This window comes from Gopherus flavomarginatus, chromosome 8, assembly GCF_025201925.1.
Source record: "Gopherus flavomarginatus isolate rGopFla2 chromosome 8, rGopFla2.mat.asm, whole genome shotgun sequence".
NCBI lineage: Eukaryota > Metazoa > Chordata > Testudines > Testudinidae > Gopherus > Gopherus flavomarginatus.
In genome coordinates, this window is record NC_066624.1 from 68670528 (window position 1) to 68694458 (window position 23931).

Genomic DNA, 23931 nt, shown 5'->3' on the forward strand with positions numbered 1-23931 from the left:
GACAGAGCTGCAAGGTGACAGGGACAGATGAAAAGTTTAACTGAGCCATGACGACGTCTTGCACAGACAACATTTTAATAGGTACCCTGCTGTTCTTAACTTGCATCTATTTTGCCCTAGAAACACATGACATTATTTCCCTTCTGTTAAACACCTTGTGAAGGAAGAAGAAGAGAAAAGACAAGAGATTTTTTTTAAAAACTGAGCAATATAAGGACTATTCTAATAAAAATTAATCAAATTGGGTTTGTTTAGTTTGGAAAGGAGAAGACTGAGAGGGGACATGATAGCAGTTTTCAGGTATCTAAAAGGGTGTCATCAGGAGGAGGGAGAAAACTTGTTCACCTTAGCCTCCAATGATAGAACAAGAAGCAATGGGCTTAAACTGCAGCAAGGGATTTTTGGTTGGACATTAGGAAAAAGTTCCTAACTGTCAGGGTAGTTAAACACTGGAATAAATTGCCTAGGGAAGTTGTGGAATCTCCATCTCTGGAGATATTTAAGAGTAGGTTAGATAAATGTCTATTAGGGATGGTCTAGACAGTATTTGGTCCTGCCATGAGGGCAGGGGACTGGACTTGATGACCTCTCGAGGTCCCTTCCAGTCCTGGAGTCTATGAGTCTATGAGAGCCAGTTTTGCCAGTGAAAGCAGCTTTCTCCATGGATAAAAATGGAAGAGGGACATTCACCAAGAGAAAAGGCAGTTTTTACCTTCATTTGCTTTGTTTATTGCTATTTCAAGAAAACCTTTTTTTTGTAACTTTTTCCATAGCAAGACATGTTCTGCCCGATCTATCCCCCACTGCCTTGAAATAAGAACTACCAGCTGTCAGCTTGAACTTGGTAATGGAAACAGAATGTGGTAGATTGAGTCGTATTAGTCTTAGAATGGGTCCTTTCTTCCCAGTAGAATTCACACTAAAGCTCAGCAATTCAATAGGTGGGGAGGAAACAGACCTGGAGGACCTGGCCATCATGATCTGCAGTGAAAGTATGCTGAACTCAGTCTGAGATAGCATAGGAGATCTCATGAGATTGAATAAGCAGCCCTTTGGATCAATAGGACATGGAAATGACCTGCCGGAGCCAGAATACTCGGTCCACTAAGGAGCCAAAGGAATGCTGCAAACTGAGTATCCCTCTACTAGTTCATCAGGGAACACAGATGACATATACCATGCTACAAATTGATGAAACCTTATCACATTATAGATCATCCAAGATCTTAGCACAATATACAGTGTGATCAAAGACACCAGACACTGGAGTTACTGGAGCACAAGCTAAGTTTGCTTTCATTGCATATTTTTTTCTATTTCATTTTTATTATTTCTCCACCTCATATCTCTCACTGCTGCTCACTGGGTAGAATATTAGTGACTGAAAGTGTAAATGAAATTAATGTGACAGTAGCAGTCCAGAAAGTGTTGGTCTCATGGGTATGGCAAGCCCCCAGCCCACTACCATTACTGTCCTTTTCCTTTACTACTTCTGAGCTTTTTGCAGCAACAGTATTCTCATCCATCACCGAAACAAAGGTCTGGAATACTGATGTCCAGTATTCTAACTAGGATCCTTCTCCTTTCCTGCTAGTACACTGGTCTGTCACCACAAGCATAATCTTTGCTCCCTTGTTCACCTACAATACTGTAAGTAACCAAGGGTTTCATGCAGACCTGGCTTCCTGCCAATGGCTTCTTTAAGAAAACAGGTTCTTAGCAAAATGACTATGTTCTTCCTAAAGAAAAAAAACAAAGCAAGCACACTGCTCAGGCAGCTGAAAGCGATACTATTCCGTTCCAGTCCATGGGGTTTACTCTATTGGAATACAGAGAACAGAGCCAATGTTTTCCCACCAGTCCCCATCTCCAGTGTAACAGAGTAAATCCTGTGCAAATTAAGCTAAGCAGCATCTGTTTGTTTAGACAATAACAATGAAGTCCCATCGGGGGCACACCCTCTTCAAATGATGACAAAATAGGCAAAGCACAGAAATGCAAATACCAAGCACGATGTCTATGATATTTAGTTGTAAACAGGGTAGAAGGCATTATTGTGCTGTGCACACACTACAATTTCATAACCGTTACAGCAGAAGCTATGGGCCAAATACTGGCTGCTCCTTAGAAAAATGCAAGTTTTTGCTTCCGCTGGGCTCTTCCTATGCTAGCAAGCAGTTAAATGCCCCCCTAAGGAATTCTATATTTGGAAAACGCCTTTTACCACATCCCCATCGCTGTGATTCTTAAGATGCACAAGAGAGGCACCTTACCTGGTCCAAGCTCTGCTCCCAATCAACTTGTTTATCCTCCCAGAGTGAACCACAATGCACGTGATCTGCCTATAATCACAGATCTCAATAGAAGGATACTTCTGTGTGTTAAAGGAGACACATCCTCTTCTACAATGTACATTTTTGCACACTTTAACAACAGTCTGGGCCAAAGGCTCTCCCCATTTAACTGACTACTGAAGTTAGTGGGATTGCAAATGGTGTAACTGAGAAGATAATTTGGGCCTGTATGTGTACATACATTTCCTGTAACATGAGTGCTATATTTTATTTGTTACAGTAAGATAGGTTTCCTTGTGTTCCATGTAGAGTTTAGCTGGTTAGCAATGTAATGGGAGATTACAGCCTTAAAATGTTCTGCATGTTATCGGTGTTGATTGTTAAAACTATAATAGTCTTCTTCATTCTGCTATTTTCAATTGTTGCTTAGAAGCCTAAGGGTTTGTCTGCACAGTGGGTAATGTGCTCTATAAGAGTGTGATTTCTAAAGGCACTAATGTGTTATGCATCAGTTGGTCTGTATAGAACCTGCTGGTGTGCACTGACGGTGCCCTAGCATGCTTTGATGTAATACTGTTTCAAACGTTAAGGTGCACCAGCAGGGTCTACACAGAGTTATTAATTTGCAACACAGTGTGATCTGGAAATCACACCCCCATAGTGTGCATTATCCCACAGTGTAGACATACCCTAAGTTTCTGTTGTTTCATACTTGTAAAATGCATGTGTTTGGCATGAGGCTCTGAGAGGGACACTGACAGGAGTCTACTTATCAAGGTGAGAGATCGGATTTGCTTTCTCCACTGTTTGTTATTTCCAGTGCAGAATATAAAATGGAATTGTTTGGCATAACCATCCTCTGCTGTCCCATTTCTGGATTCCTCAGAAGTCCAGCAGCAAGGGACTTGCGTTCTACTGAATTACCCAGAAGCTGTGTTCTACCAGATGCACAGTTGACCACAATCAAGTTAAACTGTCAGGGTTTAATGATGTGTTGAAGCAGAGAGGGGAAGAGAGAATGACTAGCTGCTGCTAAAACAGCTCCTCCAAAAGAATTCTGAAAAACAGATGGGGGGGTCAAAGATTTGGATTGCCCCTAAAGAATCACTGGACTACACAGGACTGTGGATCGGACACTGATTTTGCTCTAGTCTTCTGAATATATGATTGCATTAAAATAGATCTATAACACTCCAGGCTGCATTGAGAGACCCTGCACTATGTAAATGAATGCAAGTAGGTGGCCAGGCAATATGAAACCCATTTACCAACAATGGTGTGAATTTCTCTCATTCCACTTCAGGCAGTGTTAACTTCAAAGGCTAGCTGGGACCAGTTAAATGTTACCACTTTAAAACACGAGATTAGCAGATACACAGCTTGTTATGGGTGATATTTCATTGTAAGTGACAGCTGAGTCCAGCTCCATGTTTGGACTCTGGGGATTTATGTAGACTCCCCCCCTTCATGGCAGGTCAGCAACTTACTGGACCTGAGCAAAACAAAGACCAACTGTACACAGAGAAAGGGAAATAATAAATGCAGCAAACTCACCAACACACAATCCCTGACAGGACCTTGTTTATTTGAAAACCACATCTTGCTTCCAAAGCTAGGCCTAAAGTGTTTCCATTTTATTAGCAGAAAGCTGCATACAGATGCCTCCTTTCTGAGCCTACTTTAACTCTCTCAACATATAGGCTAAATTCGGCTCTTGGATACACACACGGCTCTCACTAAAGTTCATGGAAACCTTGGTCTTGCCTCCAGGAGTCGAGCAGTGCTGTCTGCATGAGTCAAAGTGGCAGATGGCCTTTGTCACAAGCAGCAATAACACATTTCCTAAAGTCACTACCAATGGGCAATAATCAAACCAATAGTATCAATATACAGGCTCCCACGGAGAGTTTCTGTCAAGTGCTTCTTGCACTCCTTCCCTCTGAGAGTCAAGGGGAGTTTTGCCTGAATGAGTGCAGCATTTGACTTAGAAGTTAAGGAACCGGGGGTGTGGGGGTGGGTGTGTCTCTTTGAAGAGACTAGCAGCCCCCAGGGAATAACACTGCACAGTAACAGATTGCATTAGTGTATTTTTATTGATGTTAGAAAACTGATTTGTTCCCCTCTCCTTCCATCTCCCTGCCCGCCAAGAGAGAGATGATGCTATCGCTCCCCATCACACACCATGTGACAGAGCAGAAGCTGCATGCTTTTAGCAACAACAGAAGCCTTCTGTTTTCAAGACAGTCACTGGGCTGGTGAGAGTTTCATTTTACATGCTTGGTTGCCACAGACCAGAGGCCCAAAGGGAAGCAGAAAGAGCTGCTGCGAGATGCAGCCTGAAGAGAGAAGAAGATGACAGCAGAAAGAAGCAGCCGGAGAGGAGGAGGAGAAGTACAGTGCCAGAGAAGAGAGGAAGGATAGTGTTCAATTTCTTACTTTTAACTGGTCCTCTGGGAGGTTCCTCAGTTGAATCTCTCTCTCCGACTGCATCTCCTTCTCTAGATTCCTTTTCCGATACCTCTCCAGCCACATGTCATCACAGCTGGAGCGCTTGTACAGGGGTTTGAGTCTCTTCCTCTGTGACGTCTTCTTGGCTTTTCCATCTGGGGCGAGGAAGGGGAGCTTCCAGACTTTGCTCTCAATGCTGGAGAATGGCCGCAGGGACAGCATGATCTGAGGGGACCTCTTTTTGCGATGCAGAACCCATTTCTCATTGGGCCTCTTTTCAGGTGGCATTTGACTTTGCTGTTGGGGATCCTGTGTTATAAGCAGCAGGTGAAAACTCAGGGTGGTTTTTTATCATGACTGAACAGCAAAGCTCAGCGCCAGGGCCCAGAACCACTTGGAGAGCTAAACCTTTACTTGAGCTCTGGAAGACTGAAATCCCATCCTACCCACCCCACATCTGCACACAAACCTGAGAACCTGACCAGTGCAGCAGAAATTGCATCGTACAGAGGTAACTACCAGGGTGTTGCACAGATTTGATTTCTCGTTTATTTTAAAGGCCCAGCAGAAGCTTAAACCTGAAATTGGGTTCCATAAGTGGGAAGGAAGGAAAAACCACTGTGGCATTAAAACAAAAATCACCTAATGGGTCATTTGCTGGCTTTGGAAAAGAGAGTTAATGGGGAAAATGATCAGAGATGTTCTGAGCCTGCCAGAGTTTTCCCCTTTTAAAATACCGTATAGTAGTTGCCTCACACTCTATAGGCCAGATTGGGACAACAAATGACAGCCCACATGCAGGGGAAGGAGACAGTAGAGGAACCTTGACTCACTTAACCAGGACAGCTCCAGGGCTTTCAGCATGCTGGAGCGGCAGCTTTGCTATCCTTTGATAGAGTGCAATGCAAGTTCCCTTCTGCCCTGAGCGATACCTCCCTTAACCCCCACTAGCAGAGTGCACGGCCTCTGCTCCCTGCACTCAGCCACCAGGGAAGGAATCATCATGTATACTCATCCTTGTGCACTCATACAGGGTTAGTCACAATCTAGTCCTGTGGTTTATTACAATAGTGCTACTAGTAGGATTTAGGTCACTCTGTGTGTGCAATATTATTTATAAAAGTGTCTCTGGAAACGCAATCATACCCTGGCTTGCCTGTCTGTGCTTTCCCCACAGCTAAGGTACTTAGCTATGAAAGGTATAAGAACCCCCTGGATGCCTGTTCGTCTGACACATGAATCCAGTGCTTCTGATGTGGCACTTCATGTTATCACTGTTACTTGCCTGACAGTTAGCTGAGGAATTAGGAAGCTGGGGGGGTGGAGGGGGGGATTGCGTAAGTTTTGGGTTCACTCCCTTTCTTTTTCCATGTGCTGCTGTGCACTCCCCCCCCACACACACACTTTTACACAGGAACTACTTGAAAATGGAGATGTCACAAGGCATTTCACCATTAACCCATGTCGTATTGATGGAAGTTTGATAATATGTAACGTAAGAGATCAGAGACACTAGGGCAGGAATCATCTCAGAACAAAGGAAGTGAAGTACATCCTCCATGTCAGGGAGGGCTGATTTCTAGAGTGACTGGGATCTCCCTGCTATCCCCCAGTTTGTTTGAAGAACTCAAGTATGACAAACTTTTTAAAAAATAGTAATTTTCCATCTGTTCTTAAACTAGATCTCCACATAAATAGCATTGTGCCATCTCAGTTCTCACTTGCAAGTGGTGTGTGATGCCACAGCCTGGCAAGAGTATACATCCTTACCAACACCGATGGGTACGCAGAGAGGGAAGTGTCTGCCTGAAATACATGAGGCCCTGACTCCAGTGCCTCAAGAAAGGGCTGCAGAGGGGAAGAGGGGATGTATTGGGACTGCCTTTTATTGCCTGCTGAGAACACAGTTACATAAATAAGTAAAAGCATGTCAAAAACAATCAGATTGATTAAGTCACTCTAAAGTCCATCTAATGTGATACTCTGGCCGCAAGGCAAACTGTCAGCAGTGCAGAACTGGGTCACTCTATACTTTCAGCATAAATTCTTCTGTCTTAGAAACAAGTTTGAAATTGTTAACAATTTTTGAGGGGAAGTTGGAGGTTGGGGGTGGTTTTTGTTTTGTTTTTTACACAAGAATTCTACATTTATCCATCTGTCTAGCCATCCCTCCAGTTATACCACCCACTAATCAGATATGGGGGGGTAGGGAGGGGGAAGAAGTCTTTTAATCTATTGTTGACTGTATTTTCTGACATTTTTATATAGCAACAGATATCCAGAGGTATAGTCTTGAATATATATTTAATTGGCAAACCCATATTGGAGAGACTTAATTCTATTATTTTATTACAATATATATATATCATTAACATTTATTTTGGTCAACACCTGTCCTGGATATTCAGAGTTCCCCTGTGAAAATCATCCTGCATGTTGAACCCCCTTAGCTATAATGCAGGGTTCAGGACTACCCCCATTTCACAATGTCCCAAATCAAACCACAGTACTTAAAATAAATCTACCTTGGTAGCTGTCAAAGGTCCTATGTACTTTCATGTGTCAGAATTCATATCTTGGAAGCTATGACAGTTACTTTAATTTCTTTAAAACAATATAACTCCACCTATTCATATTCTGCAGTATGAAGAACAGCCACCAAAGGGAGGACTAAAACTGTTCCAAACCATCCAAACCATGGGCTGGAAACAATTTTAATTTCCATACTTCCCTTTCAATTATTTAATTAAGCCCCAGTTCTAAGCAATTATTTATTTGCTCCTAATGGTTGGATTTCAGAGTTTAGGCTCACACAGTCAAGGCATTACATGCCTCCTCTCTCCATCCTAGCTATATGATCTTTGAGATGGTTTACCAGTGCTTTTGTTCAGCCTCCAAAAGACTCTCATCTGTTGGCAATGTGTTTTAACAGCCCCTTAGAGACTCTTTCTTGAGTCAGCTATTTAAATGTTTTGGAGAGATGTGGATTTACCCTTATTTGCGGAGTGCTCGCAGATCCTTCTGTTATCTGAAACATATTGTATTTATTACACATTTTGTGTGAAGGAATTTATACTCGTGAAAACAGGGGTCCCACAATACCAGCTAGAATAAGACACAGAATAATTTGGGGATGTGCTAATTCCCACACACTGCTCTTCCAGTACTGTGCCCCTCATTGTGACATGCGACCAGCCTCCTTTCCCAGTTTCCAGGCAGCATTAGCTGCAAAATCTTACAGTTGTTTGGAACACAAATGAAATGTCCACTGGGAGGAGGCCAGGCAAACTCATTTATATACATCTCAAACTCTGATTTTGAACTGGGACAACAGCAGAGAAAGATCAATGCTTTACATCAGTGTGCACCCACACAAGGGCCAGCAAGAGTCCTCTGCAAGGAGCTGCTTGCTGATATGGGACTGACACAACAAATCCTTGGTTACAGAGCGGATCAACAAGTTTTAGACTCAGAACTGTGTGCGCGGACATTGGTCAGTGCAGGTGGACAAGACAGAAAATCCCACATCTAAACCCTGTAGTGATGCTGGGGCTGAAAATACGGTTCAACAAAATCATGTTGCTTTTTTCTTAAACACCACCGAGTTGTAGCAATTCCTTTCAGCCTCAGCATAACTGTAAGATGAAGCTCAGCTACCCCAGCTTCTGAATACCCTGCTCCGAAGCATTGCACGGGAGGGTCTAGTCACAGCATTCTCCTGTATGCTCTTTGCTTTGCCAACGAGGGAAACCAAACAGGTAATTAGGAACCAATGGAAACACAAGAATTGCACTTGCATTGGCTCCAAACTGTTTCAGTAGAAACCCCTTCTTCTGTCCCTATTGGAAACACATTCTTCACTTTGAGGCCCACTCTCCAGCCATTATGAACCTCTCTCATTACCAGTATTAGAATTATCCACACACGTCAGCTGGAGATACAGCCCATATTTATTTTCTGTTCGCTGCAGGGGCAGCGGAGGAGTGTCCATATGAGGTATTTAAAGAGAAGCCACAGTGACAGTAAGATCCTTGCGGTATTCTGAGTGACAGCAGCTTACTGTCTAAAACAAGATTTCACCTCTTTTTGTTTCTGCTAGCCTGCAAAAGCAGCACAGCTAACAGTGAGTCGATTTCTGTTTTGCCTCATGAATCAATAGAATTGTTTACTAGGTGCCAATTACAAGGACCAGTTTTGCCTTGGAGACCTGACTGCAGACAATGGCTTAGCATGGGTGCACCAGAGGGCGGGATTTGGTCTGTGCAATTTGTATGATGCATGAGCCAGAAAGCATCCAGCGGGACTTTCAAACTCCAGGGTAAGTTTTCAGCACTGGCAGTTAGGAAAACCCTGATCATTTTACTTGTAAGAGGAGTAAATTCCAATCCAGGGGTAGACAACCTATGGCATGGTGCCGAAGGTGGCACACGAGCTGATTTTCAGTGGCACTCACACTGCCCGGGCCCTGGCCACCAGTCCGTGGGGCTCTGCATTTTAATTTGATTTTAAATGAAGCTTCTTAAACATTTTAAAAACCTTATTTACTTACATACACCAATAGTTTAGTTATGTATTATAGACTTATAGAAAGAGACCTTCTAAAAACATTAAAATGTATTACCGGCATGCAAAACCTTAAATCAGAGTGAATAAATGAAGACTCGGCACAGCACTTCTGAAAGGTTGCGGACCCCTGCTCTAATCTAAAGTCATTGAGAGGCAATAAATAGAGAGAATCATGATGCCAATTTCACAGAGTCACCATTTGCAGTAAAGCTTCACATTAAGGGAATGTAAATGAGTTTAGATGCAAAGAGGCATCTCCCACTATTCACTAGGAACAATCACTAGCGTTGACCTATTGTATTTACACAAAGATATGTTTATCCTAAAATCTAACTAATTTTCTATTAACAGAATACCACTCTTGGCATTTGGGATTCCTTAACCCCAGCAGGAGAGCACTGCAAAGCAAACCAAAACGAAGTCTGATAATTCTTACAGAGCAACTCACCTCATCTCTGAGTATATCACTAACTGAAGAAGCAGTGTTTAAGCTGATCTGTGACTGGCTGCTTATCCCACTGTCTTCTCTCAGGTATTCATTGTCCAATGAGTGCACAGAAAGCAAGAGAGTACCCCTGGGCTTGAGTGTCTTTGGCCTCTCGGGTGCCTCTAAATTGCTGTAGATAGCAGAGCTGTTCCCAAGAGAAATCATGGAAGTGGCACTTATTCTCCCGGGATAACGGAAACTCTTGCGTTGAGAGCTGGGTCTTGGACTTTGTGGTTTAGGGCTCATGGGCCGACAGGGCATGTCTTTACCTTCATATATCGATAGCTGGGGGCAAGAGGGGCTTAGCTGAGTAAACGGTGATTGCAGGTCACTGGGGCTAAAGGGAGATCTCAGCCAGTATTCCTCAGAAGTATCTAAACTGTTGACCATTGTTTCCTGCTGAGCAGCATAGTCTGGGTATTCTGGACATTTGATAGTCAGGTCATAGGATAGTACTCTTTTTCTTCGCATATCTATAGGTGTAGAAACCTCAATGGATTCCACAGAGGTGTCAGAATGGTTGGCATCCATGAGGGTGGCATTAGACTCATATGAGCTCAAAAATGCTTGTCCGTTAGAGCTCTCCTGCTTCTCTGTGGATGTTCTTCTTGTAACATTACCAGGGCCTTGCTGGTGGCCCCTGGTTGTTTTAAGACTCTCCTGTGATGATGATAAACTTGCTAAGGTGGGCTTTTTCAGTCCATCAGCCTCCCTGCTTTTCAGAAATGCTTTCCAGGAGCTTTGGCGAAGCTTGGCTTTCTCCTTTTCATGTTTCAGTGATCCTTTGGGGCTCTGTTCAGGATTTTCCTTCTCAAGGGATTTGGATTCAAAGAAACTTGAGAAGGATTTATGCGCTAAGGCCAGTCTTGTCCTGAATTTTTTACCCTCTGGGTTTTTGTTTCCTTTATACTCATTCTCACTCAGGGATTTCCTCACCCCAAAATACTGTGGCAGTTCACTGTCATTATTTTCAACTGATTCTAAGACTCGTGCTTCAGAGTGTTTGACATTCAACGAGGGGGAAGTAGAATTTGTGTCTATGTTGTCCATCAGTATCCGACCAGAGCCAGAAGCCTTCCTCAGGCTGATTCTGCTGAACAATCCAGCAGGTCTTTCATAAAATAAGTCGTCATCATCAGAATATTCAGAGGTGTAGCTTTCCTTTCTTTGGAAAGCAAAACTGGGTGAACTGCTTTTAAAAGACTGCAAGCTTTCTGTGTCTTCATCCTCTTTCCCAGCATCAAGTTCTTCTGTCTTTGTCTTGCTGCCAAAGAAGTTGCTGCTACCTTGGTTTTCAGCAGCCGCTGTCTTGGTTTTCTTGAAGGATGCCATTTTTGAGAAGACTAAAAACTTGGAAGGTTTCCCAGTCTTGGTCTGCTTCTGCACAGCTTTATAGAGACTGCTGTTACTCCCCAAGAAATGGAACGAATTCTCATCCATCTCCTCACTGTTAGCACTGCTAGTGCTTATATTATCTAGACCCAGGGCAGAGGCCTCTTGGCTCTCCGTTTTCACTATACAGTTAAAGGCATCGGTCACATTTGGATTCTGTTCATTGTCTTTGCTAAGGCTCACCAGCTCCTCCACAGTAGAGCTCAGCTTTAGTTCTCTGCTGGGAGAATCTTCACCAATGCCTATTTGGTCCTTTGAAATATTATAGCTTTCAGTTTTTTTCTTTTTTAGACTGTGTACGCAAGAGACGATGCTCCCAAAGGTATGACCATCAGCATCATCTCCCTGACACAGGCCACTAATCCTGTTCTTTTCCAGTGCTGTTGCGATAGTTCCACATGTATCTTGCTCTAGGCTTTGATTTGTATTGAACTCATTTTCCTCGGTCACTTTGCTGTCTCTTGTTTCAAAGAGTGATTTTTTTAGCAGCTCTGTTTCTGACTGCACTCCAGCATTAGTTCTGCAGGGCTCCACCTGAGAGATTCCCTCACTAATTATGCCAGGTGATTTCAAATGTGCTCCAGTGCATGCATCTGCCTTTTCTTTCGAGGGAACGATAGCATCTTCCAAGTGTAAATTAACTCCACTGGATTCATTTTTTATAGTGGTTACTGGGAAGTCACTGCAGCTGAGTTTTAAAGACAAATCTGGCTCTGTTCTCTCCACTTGCTGCTGCACAATTTCTGATTCTTCTTGCCCTGTAATTCCAGCAGCCGTCACCTCTTCATTGCCAGAGATGGGCTGTACAGGCAGAGTTTGCTCTTCACAGCTGGAATATGCATTCAGATCTCCCTGTGATTCATCGGGTCCTTTGCTAGCAATGGGATGAGACCCCAAATCCTCATTGGCTAGTTCTCCTAATGTTCCAGTTATTATTTCAGCAGGACAGTCATCACTCAGCATCTTGGACTGCAAGCCCTTCTCCTCCACAGATATTATAATCAGAGCAGGTTTTAACTCTGAGAGCTTCATCAACTTTTTCCCCTGGTGCATGTAATGTGGTTTGGTAGCTATTTCAACAGAACAGGCATCAACACCATCACTCTCATCCTTTTTTCCTGCATCAGCGAAATGTCCATTCATTGTTACAAGCACAGAGTGACCCTGTAAGGCATTGTTTTTGCAATTCAGGTTTTGCAGCATCGAAACGTCCTGCTCTCCTGCAATGTCCTGGCCACCAGAGTTCAGTGCAGTCTCCAGGGATTTCCAATCCAAATTCAGTTCAGAAGAATCCTCTGAACCTCTTTCTCCCACACAAGCCTCAGTACTTGGTGATTCAGGGCTGCTCTCCTCCAAGCTGTTCAGCTGTGTTTTACCAGCTGGGCCATAGTTTGCTAAATAGTTATCACCTTTGTTTTCTGCAATGGCAGGAACACCTACAAGACAAGTTGCTTGGTCCTCACTGATGCCAGATTCAGAGTTAATGCTGTGAGAGAACCCGTGTGCTTTGAAACCCCTCTCAGATTTGCATTTAGCTTTTCTTACCTCTCCTTCGGCATTTATGCTCATTGGCTCTGAAACCAAGGCAGAGGGAGTCTCCCTTTCTATTGAATCCCACTCAGAGGTATCTCTCAGTTGGAGCTGTGCTGAAGATAAGCCATCAGCACACATGTCTGCTTCTATGTTAAGGCCACATGTCTCTGATTCAGTGTGCAAATTAGCTTCAGCATCTTGCTGGGAGCCTGCTGGATGAGATAGCTGGCTGTTATTTGATTCTAGGCAGGTATTAAGAAGTGATCCTTTTATGCCAAATTTCCCCTCCACTTTTATTGCTTTTTCAGAGCCCCCACCAACCCTTTCTATGTTTTTCCAGGTGTACTCAAAACCCAACCCTTCAAGATGTATCTTGGAACAGGACAATCTTAGTTTATCTCTAAGCTGAATGCAGTTACCTAAGTAGTCTCTCTGGCCCCCGGCATTTATGTTTTCAGGTGCACTGTGCCATGTTTTACTCTCTTTGATCTCTGCCCTCATGTGTGGAAGCTGAAATTTGGATTTTACGCAGGGCTGGTATAAGAGTGAATCCATTTTACAGGTGGCCCCTGGAGTTCTGTGTCTTGTCTTTGTAGCTGTAGTTTCCTCATTGTTATCTGAGTTCCTCCGACTGCATTTTATGTTGGATCTAGAATCTAGCTCATAATGAAATTCAAATGCCTCAGAGTTTCTTTTACTGTCAGTTCTATTTGTTTCAAAATTAATATTATGCAAACTATGGCTTGATCCTACATTTGGCTGCAAAGGAAATTGCTGAGTCTCGAGAAAAGTCAAACAGCTTTCAGAGTTTGCTTTCAGACAAGCAATGCTTAATCCTGCTGGACTTTTTTTACTCCTTGCAATGGCATCTTCAGCTGGTTCTGAGCTGACACAGGATTGCACTTTATTGTTTTCAGACTTTGCTTCACTTTGCAATCCATCCACTACCAATTTAGTCTCTGTCTTAGATATAGTGTCCCCTCCACTAGTGCCAGACCCAGTATTGGAGGGATCACTACTTAATATTAGTTCTTCCTCTCCTGCCTCTTCTCTTCTTAATTTTGTAGTCTGTATCCAAAATTCACTTCTGCTTGGTGCTACTTTTAAATCAGAAGACAACTCCAATTGCGCCTTTTGACTCAATTCCAGTTGGCTCATGCAATGAAGTTGATGAGGGGGTACTTCTGCATTGGTATCAGGAAAAGTATGGCATGGTTCTTTTTTTTCAGAGGAAAGGCAGTTTGAACTTAAGCAAGTTTCTCCACTTATGTCACTGGCAACAGACTCTGTGTCTGACACAGTTTCATAAGGCTCAGTCTTTATGTCTGACAAGGATTCACTCTGATGCGATTGGGTCTCAAAATAATCTTCATCTGTTTCCTGGCTTGACCCACGTATCTCCAACTCTGCTGTGCTTGGGGCAGAAGAACTCTGATCATCTTCAAACTCTCCTTCAGTGATGTAGTTTTCAGTTGGCTCTGGGGTCTGCAATAAAAAGACCAAAATTAGTCAAGAATGAATTCAGCAGCTGAGTATCAGAGAGAAAGATGTTTCTCTCTATGATATTTCTAGACAGAAATAATGTGTTGGGATTTAAACACAATAAAGATACATGCAATACAGGATATACCCCTTTCCTCAGGGATTATAGCAGATGTTTGCACAGGGTTGGACTTGATGCCCTTATGTCTTTACTATAAACTATTTTAATAATATAGCATCCAAAATGTGGCAGAAGCTCCAAAGACTTATAATTGTTTGCACTCTTCCAATCCAAGGACATTTTTCACATTTTACATAAATCAAATTAACATCATTCCTTCCATGTAAAAACTATTAGTGAATCCACCTCTGAATCTCAGCAGAGATTTACTGCACAAACCAGGGGCATATACTATTCAATTATGTAAGCAGTGCTTCACGTGGGTGGGGCTGAGGGTAGGATTGCAGACCTGGCTTTTTTTTTTAAATCATGTCAATCACTCAAGAGTGCACTTTAAGCACTGTCTTACCAAAGCTGATGCTCCAAGATTATCAGAGACCCCCTACTTTTTTCAGACCACTATTAATACTCTTTAGAACACAGTGTAATTAGTTGTTTGGACAGGGTGTGAACCAAGTTTGAAAGTGATGTTTGAACTCAGTTCAGGGAGAGACCAAGAATCATCAGCACATCAAGTATTGGATCAAGTCAAGCTAAGCTGCTTACAGAAAGAGAGATCAAAATAACACTGTCAACCTCAGGGATAAGTCTTTGTCTTAAATGAGCCTGCTTAAAGGGCCAAATCTCAGAGGTCTCGTCTTTTTCCATTTTTTACCATCAGAATGCAAGCTGAAACTTCCCCAAGCTTAAAGAAAGAGAGCCAATCCTGATGAAGCGGGATGAGGGGAAAATGTTAGCTAACACCCACTGCCATCACTGGATATAGCTGTATCCAAAGATTCTACATAGTTGACACTGATCAAGGTACTCAACTGGTTTCAGACTCAGATATCTATGTATGTACATCAACAAATTAAGCTCTATATAATCTGTATCCTGTTAACTCTCATACAGCACAGCTGTGAGTTAGAAAGCTCTCTAGGTTCTTATACCTCAGACCTTTCCTGGGAAAACAGAGGCAAGAAGAGGTGGGGACCTTTCTAAGACTAAACAGAAGGTGACTAGCAGAGGTGCAATTAGAACTCAGGACCCTAGGTCAATACAGCTTTGAGCACTGCCCACAGCTTCTCCATTCTCTCAGGGACACAACTCAATGGAAGCCCTAGAGAAGAACCAAATTAAAAAAACAGAGCAAAAGGACAGATACCAGGGTTTCTGAGCCCTGCTACCACAGTACAGAGATTAAGGGGGTTAGGGACAGAGCTGGAGGTTAATTGAGGAAGCTAGTAAAATGGGGTTATTCAGCAGAGGAAGAAGATCCTTGTCTGAACAGACTGGAACCTGATGAAAATATGGTTAGAGGAGATGAGAGGAGGTTTGTATCATTTTTTAACAATATTTCTTAAGCACTCATTCACCATTTTTCTCTATTCACTACTGTGCTGCGATGGATTATAGATCTGATTTTGAGCACTCAAAAGTACATCACTGAGGAACCTAAGCATAAAACATGTTGCCTTCCCTGGGCAGCAAAGATAAAAACAAAGACCATAATGGGAGGAGGGTCACTGCTTCAAACTGAGTTCAAGCACCCTTTCGCACAATGAAGCCAGCTCCAACCAAATCGCACAAGTCATGTAATCTACAGAACAGTGCATCCTTCCCTGCATATAATCAATGAAACATACAATTTAGGTTTTTCAATAATGTCAAGCCCTGCCATTAACAGGACAGAAATGACCAGCATTACAACTGTACAGGCTCACATGTCACATGCTGATCAATGGTGCGGCCGGCTGTCGGGAGTAGTTGGCTCACACAGCAATGAATACAGGAGCAGCTGCTCAGCATTAGCAAAGCTGAATCTCGAATGATGCACTAAACAAATTTACAGATGGCACTGAGATAAGCTACGAACTATTCAAGCAAGTGGGGTCTGAGTAATGAGGACACCTGATAGTCCTGAGAATAATTATGAATTAAATTACACCAAAATTAGGACACAGATCTATTAGAGTCCATCTATACAACAAATACAGATGTGCCAGCATATCCCAATTCTGGTTTTGGTGTTTATGGGCCTTATTCAATATGCTCCAAGGTCAACAAGGGCCCTTCTGTTTACTTCAATCCACATACCGAATGAGGAAGAGAGCTCCAGATACAAAGGGCACTGATTATTGTTTTCATTCATAGTTCATGGGAGAGTCCCAAAATTGCATGGCCTGTGCTGTGTCCCACAGGGCTGCTGATTGGGACTTCTGAAGTTCAGATTTTAGTTGGCAGCCACTTTGTGGTGCAGCAGCCACTTCCACAGCACATAAGAGCAGGCCCAGAACTGCTACCTTCTACTCTGGACTTTCGTGGGGCAGCAGCATTTCCTGTGGTGATGAGGAAAGGAAGACAGATTGGGGCAAGTATAATGTGGGGGGCTTCATTCACCAGCTCTGTTATGTATGCACCAACACAAACATCCACACAGCAATTATATGCAGATAAACAAATATTTATGTAAATACCTCAACAGCAAGTATTCTATTCTACACAGGTTCTTATACCACCCCATCACTGTAGAATCTGAATGCATTCCAGTGGTGCATTAATCTACATGATTAACATGTATCACACATGGTTTGTTCTCTCTCTCCTCCTCTTCTCAGGGAGAGAACTGTATGTAGAGTGGAGGGGTTTGCTTTGGAAATGTATTTATTTTACTATGTATATGCTATGTGTTTATACTGGAGAAGTGTGCCTTGCACTTGAAACAGAATGTGGTGAGGTTTCTAATGGCCCTTAGGTCCTGTGATGAGTACATGTTCCTCCCCCCTGCGGTGACAATCCCAAGCAACAGGTTTGAGAACTGAACACACAAGCCAGGTAGCACTACTCCTCAAACAATGATCTGATCAACAGTGAATTAGGATGCCAGTGAATTCAATAGGACCAGCTGTTTCAGAATTCAAATGATGCTCTCAAATCGGGTCCAGAGGGCTCCTTACTGAAATTCTGCGGACATTTATGAGTAATGTGAAAATAGAGCAGCAATGTAAAGGCAAGGGTATGGAAGAAATATGCAAGACTCATGGTTAGGACCACATTGTGACACTGTTTGACACTGCTCTTTCCTGAAAATAACCTATAGCAGCAGCACAGCTAGGCCCTTGGCTTGCAAAAGGTTTACAATCCTGACCAGGTGTGAAGTGCATTATTTTCGCATTTCCATCAGTATCAGAAACTCAACAGACATTCCTCCTATTGGTGAAGATGCATCAACCAGACAAGCGACGATAAACTCGTGAGCTGCAGCCAGAGGAAAAGAAAAAACTAGCAAGCTTTGAAGGTGGGGGATAAACTGTAGTGAAATAGCTACCTAGCATTAAAAAAAAAAAGAAATAGCAGTAAAATAGCATGCACTAAGGAGTGCGCGACAGTAAATTAGTGACACTCTGAAGGGCAGGGGCATACATTCATAGGCTGAAAAGGTGAATATAGTGGAAATAAGATAGCTTCATAGGAAAGAAGATGCCTCATAGAGAGATAGTCAGCTCATTGACCTGCACGTAGTTGTGGGATGTGCTAAAGTGCCACATATATCCAGCCAATAGGAAAAGGTTTTCAAGGAGGCTCACCCTCTCAGTTTGACGAGACATATTATCAAGAGTGCAAAGACTAAAAGCAATGCAAAGCTTTTGCATGTCCAGTGCTAGAGCTGGGAAAATATTTTCAGGGTAAACTTTTTTTTCACTGAAAAATGTAGATTCAAGTCAACTGAAGTGTCTCACCAAACCATATCAAATTTGCCAAGTTGTTTCAGTCAAAAAAAAAAATTCTAAAAAAGTCAAAATGTTTCAAACTTTTCTAAATGCAACATGCTGACTTTTTGATTCGAAACTACTTTTTGTTACAAAGTTAACTTCTAAAAAAATTAATAAAATTGAAGTAAAAATAATCTCAAACACTAAACTATATATTTCATTTCAGGTTGAACAGAATGTTATGTTTGACCCAAAATTATTTTTTATAAACTTTTAGTTCACAAAAAATACTAAAAATAATTTCCTGTTAACTCTAAACTCTCTGTTGTTGTTTTCCTAGTTTTCATTTCAGCCACTGAACCAAAAAATCAGTTATTCACATAGCTCCATCCAAAACATTCACTGGTTACTAGGAATAAAATGTTACCTTTTAGTGATATTCTGCAAGGAAAACACAGGATACAATTGCTGATTGCATTTTAAGATGCAAGAATCATGCTGCTTAATTGTTCCTCTTTGGAAACAAGTTATATTCATTCTCGCTAAAATCTTCTTTTGAACTAGAGCATACTAGTTCAAAGAAAGTTATTTTGGTTTAAAGACACCTTAAGGGAGCATCCAGGGACGGGAGAATGTTTCTGCAGTGTTTGAGGAACTTTTACCAAATGGATTTTGAGTGACAGGTCATGGCAAAAAATGGACTGATTGAAAGTTTTCACTTTTGTCTAATATCACTGTGTCTTCCTCTAGCTTCACGATGCCTTGTCATTACTCCTTCCAACCTCTCATACAGATAAAACTGATGGGCCTTACATGTGTGAAGAAAACATACTGAAATTAACAGAGTTAATGTTTTTGTTGGGGATGGTGTTGCGGATGCAACCATGTAAAATGCACTATGGGTAATAAGCATGACCAACCTTGCGCCTTGCAGTGAAGGCTTGTAATACCTAAGGTTTGGAACAACTGCAGGAAGAGAAGGGACTACAATTGGTACAACTACGCAGACCACCACTTTGAATGGGATAGGACAGTGCCAGTATGTTATATCTGCTCTCATTGGACTCATGAGCCCAGTCCTGCTCTCATCAATGCCAAGGAGGTATTTTTGCCATTGATTGCAGTGGAACGGGCCGAATTTCTATGGATCACATTCTCCACTTGCACCATTTCTGTATTGTGTTCATGATGTGACCACTGTAAGTCCTTAACTATTCATTTCCTAGCTTTCCTCTGTTTTGAAATCAATGGGATCCAGTGACACTTGTCACTTAGCCTAACTAGTTTTTGAAATGAAGATTTGTTTTTGCAATTCAGACTCACCTCCACCCCAGAAGGTAAATATTACTGTATCCATTTTATTCTGAGTCCCAGTTCACAGACCACAGACCCCTACCCTAAGCACTAGACTGCACTCCCACCTACATGTTGTCTTACTACTGCAGTGACAGGTATAGGTCAGTTCTTCATGTCAGGTCAGAATAATGTGAAAGCATTCTCACTATAACAAGGCAACTGCCCCTTCTGATGTCCATTGTTCCCAATGGATATGATGGTAACCACAGCTCCTGAATTAGCCCAATACAGCGCACAGATCCTCATTATTCCTTGCTTGTATGGAAGACAGTATGTGGCATTGCTGCATACTTACCACCTGCACTGAACTAGGTAATAAACCCGACATTGCTTCATGTGCAGACACCACTCTCTAATAATAAGTCTGTTTTTATAGTTTGTCATGAGATGAGATTGAAATGCAATACTTAGCAGCACCACAGCCAGCTATCCTAAAGTTGCCAACCCTCCAGGATTGGCCTGGAGCCTCCAGGAATTAAAGATTAATCTTTAATTAAAGATTATGTCATGTGATGAAATCTCCAGGAATACATCCAACCAAAATTGGTAACCCTAAGATATCCTCTTTGCTCAATGAGCCTCTATGCTTGTCATTGGATTAAGCAAATAAAGATAGGCAGATGGGTATTGTTTACCAATGGCCCAGTCCTGTGTGGCGCTATGCATTCTCACCTCCACTGTTATCAGTGTGAGAGAAAACTCAGCATCAAAACCTGAACAACACAGAGAAAGCCCTTATCATAACCTTAGTCCCAGATTTGGACCTTAGCGTCCAAAATATGGGGGTTAGCATGAAAACCTCCAAGCTTAGTTACCAGCTTGGACCTGGTACTTGCTGCCACCACCCAAAAAATTAGAGTGTTTTGGGGCACTCTGGTCCCCCTGAAAAACCTTCCCTGGGGACCCCAAGACCCAAATCCCTTGAGTCTCACAACAAAGGGAAATAATCCTTTTTCCCTTCCCCCCTCCAGGTGCTCCTGGAGAGATACACAGACACAAGCTCTGTGAAACTACACAGAGTGACTCCCCCTCTCTGTTCCCAGTCCTGGAAACAAAAAGTACTTTCCTCTTCACCCAGAGGGAATGCAAAATCAGGCTAGCAAATTCAACACACACAGATCTCCCCCCTGATTTCTTCCTCCCACCAATTCCCTGGTGAGTACAGACTCAATTTCCCTGAAATTTCCCAATAAAGAAAACTTCAACAGGTCTTAAAAGAAAGCTTTATATAAAAAAGAAAGGAAAAATACATACAAATGGTCTCTCTGTATTTAGGTGACGAAATACAGGGTCAATTGCTTAAAAGAATATTGAATAAACAGCCTTATTCAAAAAGAATACAAATCAAAGCACTCCAGCACTTATATTCATGCAAATACCAAAGAAAAGAAACCATATAACTTACTATCTGATCTCTTTGTCCTTACACTTAGAAACAGAAGACTAGAAAGTAGAAACTACTTCTCCAAAGCTCAGAGAAAGCAGGCAGACAGAAAACAAAGACCCTCAGACACAAAATTCCCTCCACCCAAAGTTGAAAAAAATCCGGTTTTCTGATTGGTCCTCTGGTCAGGTGCTTCAGGTGAAAGAGACATTAACCCTTAGCTATCTGTTTATGACACGCCCCCCAAATTGCAGACAGTGGGGAAGCTCACTGGCGGCGATTTCCTCCTAGAACTTTAAAATAAACAGATTAGTACAACACATGCACCTTTACATATACTACTAAGTATATAACTAACAGACTTCTACATTTTAAGAACACTTTTTAACTACTGAATTTTGGGAAACTGTCACGGGAGAGAGCATCAGCAACTTTTTTAGAAGCTCCTGTGATGTGTTGAATTTCAAAATCAAAATCTTGGAGAGCTAAACTTCAACGAAGAAGTTTCTTGTTGTTCCCCTTGGCAGTATGAAGCCACTTTAGTGCAGCATGGTCAGTTTGTAGTTGGAACCGCCGTCCCCAAACATATGGGCGTAGCTTTTCCAGGACGTACACAATGGCATAGCATTCCTTTTCACTGACTGACCAGTGACTTTCCCTCTCAGACAGTTTCTTGCTGAGAAACACGACAGGATGGAAGTTGTGATCTGTTGCTTCCTGCATGAGCACTGCTCCTATACCACGCTCAGATGCATCCGTGGTTACTAGGAATGGTTTGTCAAAATCCGGGGCCCTGAGCACAGGGTCAGACATGAGCGTTGCCTTAAGTTGGGTAAAGGCCTTTTGACACTCATCAGTCCACTTAACTGCATTTGGCTGGGTCTTTTTGGTCAGGTCGGTCAGTGGGGCAGCGATTTGGCTGTAGTGTGGTACAAAATCGCCTGTAGTATCCGGCCAAGCCTAAGAAGGATTGGACCTGCTTCTTGGACCGTGGGACAGGCCACTTTTGGATAGCATCCACCTTGGCCTGTAGGGGGTTTATGGTTCCTCGACCCACCTGGTGCCCCAGGTAAGTCACTCTGTTTTGGCCTATTTGACACTTTTTGGCCTTAACAGTTAGTCCTGCCTGCCTGATGCGCTCAAAGACCTTTTTCAGGTGTAGTAGGTGTTCGGGCCAGGAGTCTGAAAAAATGGCCACATCATCGAGGTAGGCAACTGCAAATTCTCCCAGTCCAGCTAGTAGACCATTTACCAGCCTCTGGAAGGTGGCAGGTGCATTTCGAAGGCCGAAAGGAAGGACATTGAATGGCCCCCAAAGTTCCATTGAACCTTTCCACCAGGCCATTGGTTTGATGGTGGTACGGGGTGGCAACCAAGTGATTCACCCCATGAGTTTCCCACAGTTTTTCCATGGTCCCTGCCAGGAAATTAGACCCTGAATCTGTAAGGATGTCAGAGGGCCAACCTACCCTGGCAAAGATGTCTGTTAGGGCCAGGCACACAGTGTTAGCCCTGGTGTTGCCTAGAGCTACTGCTTCTGGCCATCGGGTAGCAAAGCCCACTAAAGTCAGTATGTACTGCTTTCCTCTGGGCGTCTTTTTTGGGAAAGGGCCCAGAATATCCACAGCTACTCGCTGAAATGGGACCTCAATTATGGGGAGTGGCTGGAGAGGGGCCTTGACCTGGTCTTGAGGCTTTCCCATTCTTTGGCATACCTCACAAGACCGGACATACTTGGCAACGTTCTTGCCCATCCCCTCCCAGTGGAAGGACTTCCCCAACTGGTCCTTGGTTCTGTTCACCCCAGCATGGCCACTGGGATGATCATGGGCTAAGCTTAAGAGCCTCCCCCGGTACTTAGTTGGAACCACCAACTGTTTTTGCGGCTGCCATTCTTCCCGGTGTCCACCAGAAAGAATTTCCTTGTATAAAAGTCCTTGGTCTATAACAAACCGGGATCGATTAGAAGAGCTGAAAGGCGGTGGGGTGCTCCGTGCCGCCGCCCAAGCTTTCTGAAGGCTGTCATCTGCTTCCTGCTCAGCCTGGAACTGTTCCCTTGAGGCTGGGGTCACCAGTTCTTCCTCAGACTGTGGACTTGGGCTTGGTCCCTCTGGAAGCGATGTAGGTGATAGGGTTGTTTCCATTGCTGGTGAACCGCTCTCCGCTGGTGCACCTGAGGGTATTTCAGGCTCTGGCTGAGCCTTTTGGGTATGGCTGTCTGTTGCTTCTGCCAGTTGTGGCTCGCTGGCGCCCACTGGCATTGAGTTTGAAGATGGGGTTGCAATCGCTGGTGCTGGTTGCTGTTCCAGTTCCGGGCCTGGGACTGGAGGTGCTGTGGCTGTTTCAGTGGTTGGCATGGAATCCGGGTCCACTACCTCTGTCTGGGTCTCTGGTAACCCAGACGGGGCGTCTGTGGACGGCTCAGGAACAGGAATGGGTCTGGAAGCTTGCCTGGTTTGGCTACGTGTAACCATTCCCACTCTCTTGGCCCGCCTCACCTGGTTGGCCAAGTCTTCCCCCAGTAGCATGGGGATAGGATAATTGTCATAGACTGCAAAAGTCCACATTCCTGACCAGCCTTTGTACTGGACAGGCAGTTGAGCTGTAGGCAAGTCTACAGCTTGTGACATGAAGGGGTAAATTGTAACTTTGGCCTTTGGGTTGATGAATTTGGGGTCAACGAAGGATTGGTGGATAGCTGACACTTGTGCCCCCGTGTCTCTCCACGCAGTAACCTTCTTTCCGCCCACTCTCAAATTTTCCCTTCGCTCCAAGGGTATTTGAGAGGCATCCGGGCCTGGGGATCTTTGGTGTGATGGTGGTGTAATGAATTGCACTCGCATGGTGTTCTTTGGACAGTTGGCCTTGATATGTCCCAGTTCATTACACTTAAAGCATCTTCCATCTGATGGGTCACTGGGCCGAGGTGAGTTACTGGAGACTGGTGAGGTGGAAGGGTAGGGTGTCTGTGGCTTTACTTGGGTGGTATGTGGGGTCTTTGGCTGTCCTCGGTTGTAGGGTTTATGGTCTGTGTGCCCCCTGGGGTAATCGTTCCCCTTGACAGTAGCTTTCTTGATTTCTGCCAGTTCCATCCATTTGGCTCCAATCTCCCC

At 43.4% G+C, this 23931-nt stretch overlaps 1 protein-coding gene across 1 annotated transcript in view; it reads right to left on the reverse strand.

The window, feature by feature from the left end:
- The window catches only part of LOC127056308 (uncharacterized), a 279257-nt gene that overhangs the window by 190440 nt on the left and 64886 nt on the right, over nt 1-23931 (reverse strand). Inside the window, 2 exon segments of the mRNA XM_050963972.1 lie at nt 4731-5051; nt 9757-14205. Of these exon segments, the coding sequence (XP_050819929.1) occupies nt 4731-5051; nt 9757-14205 (4770 nt within the window).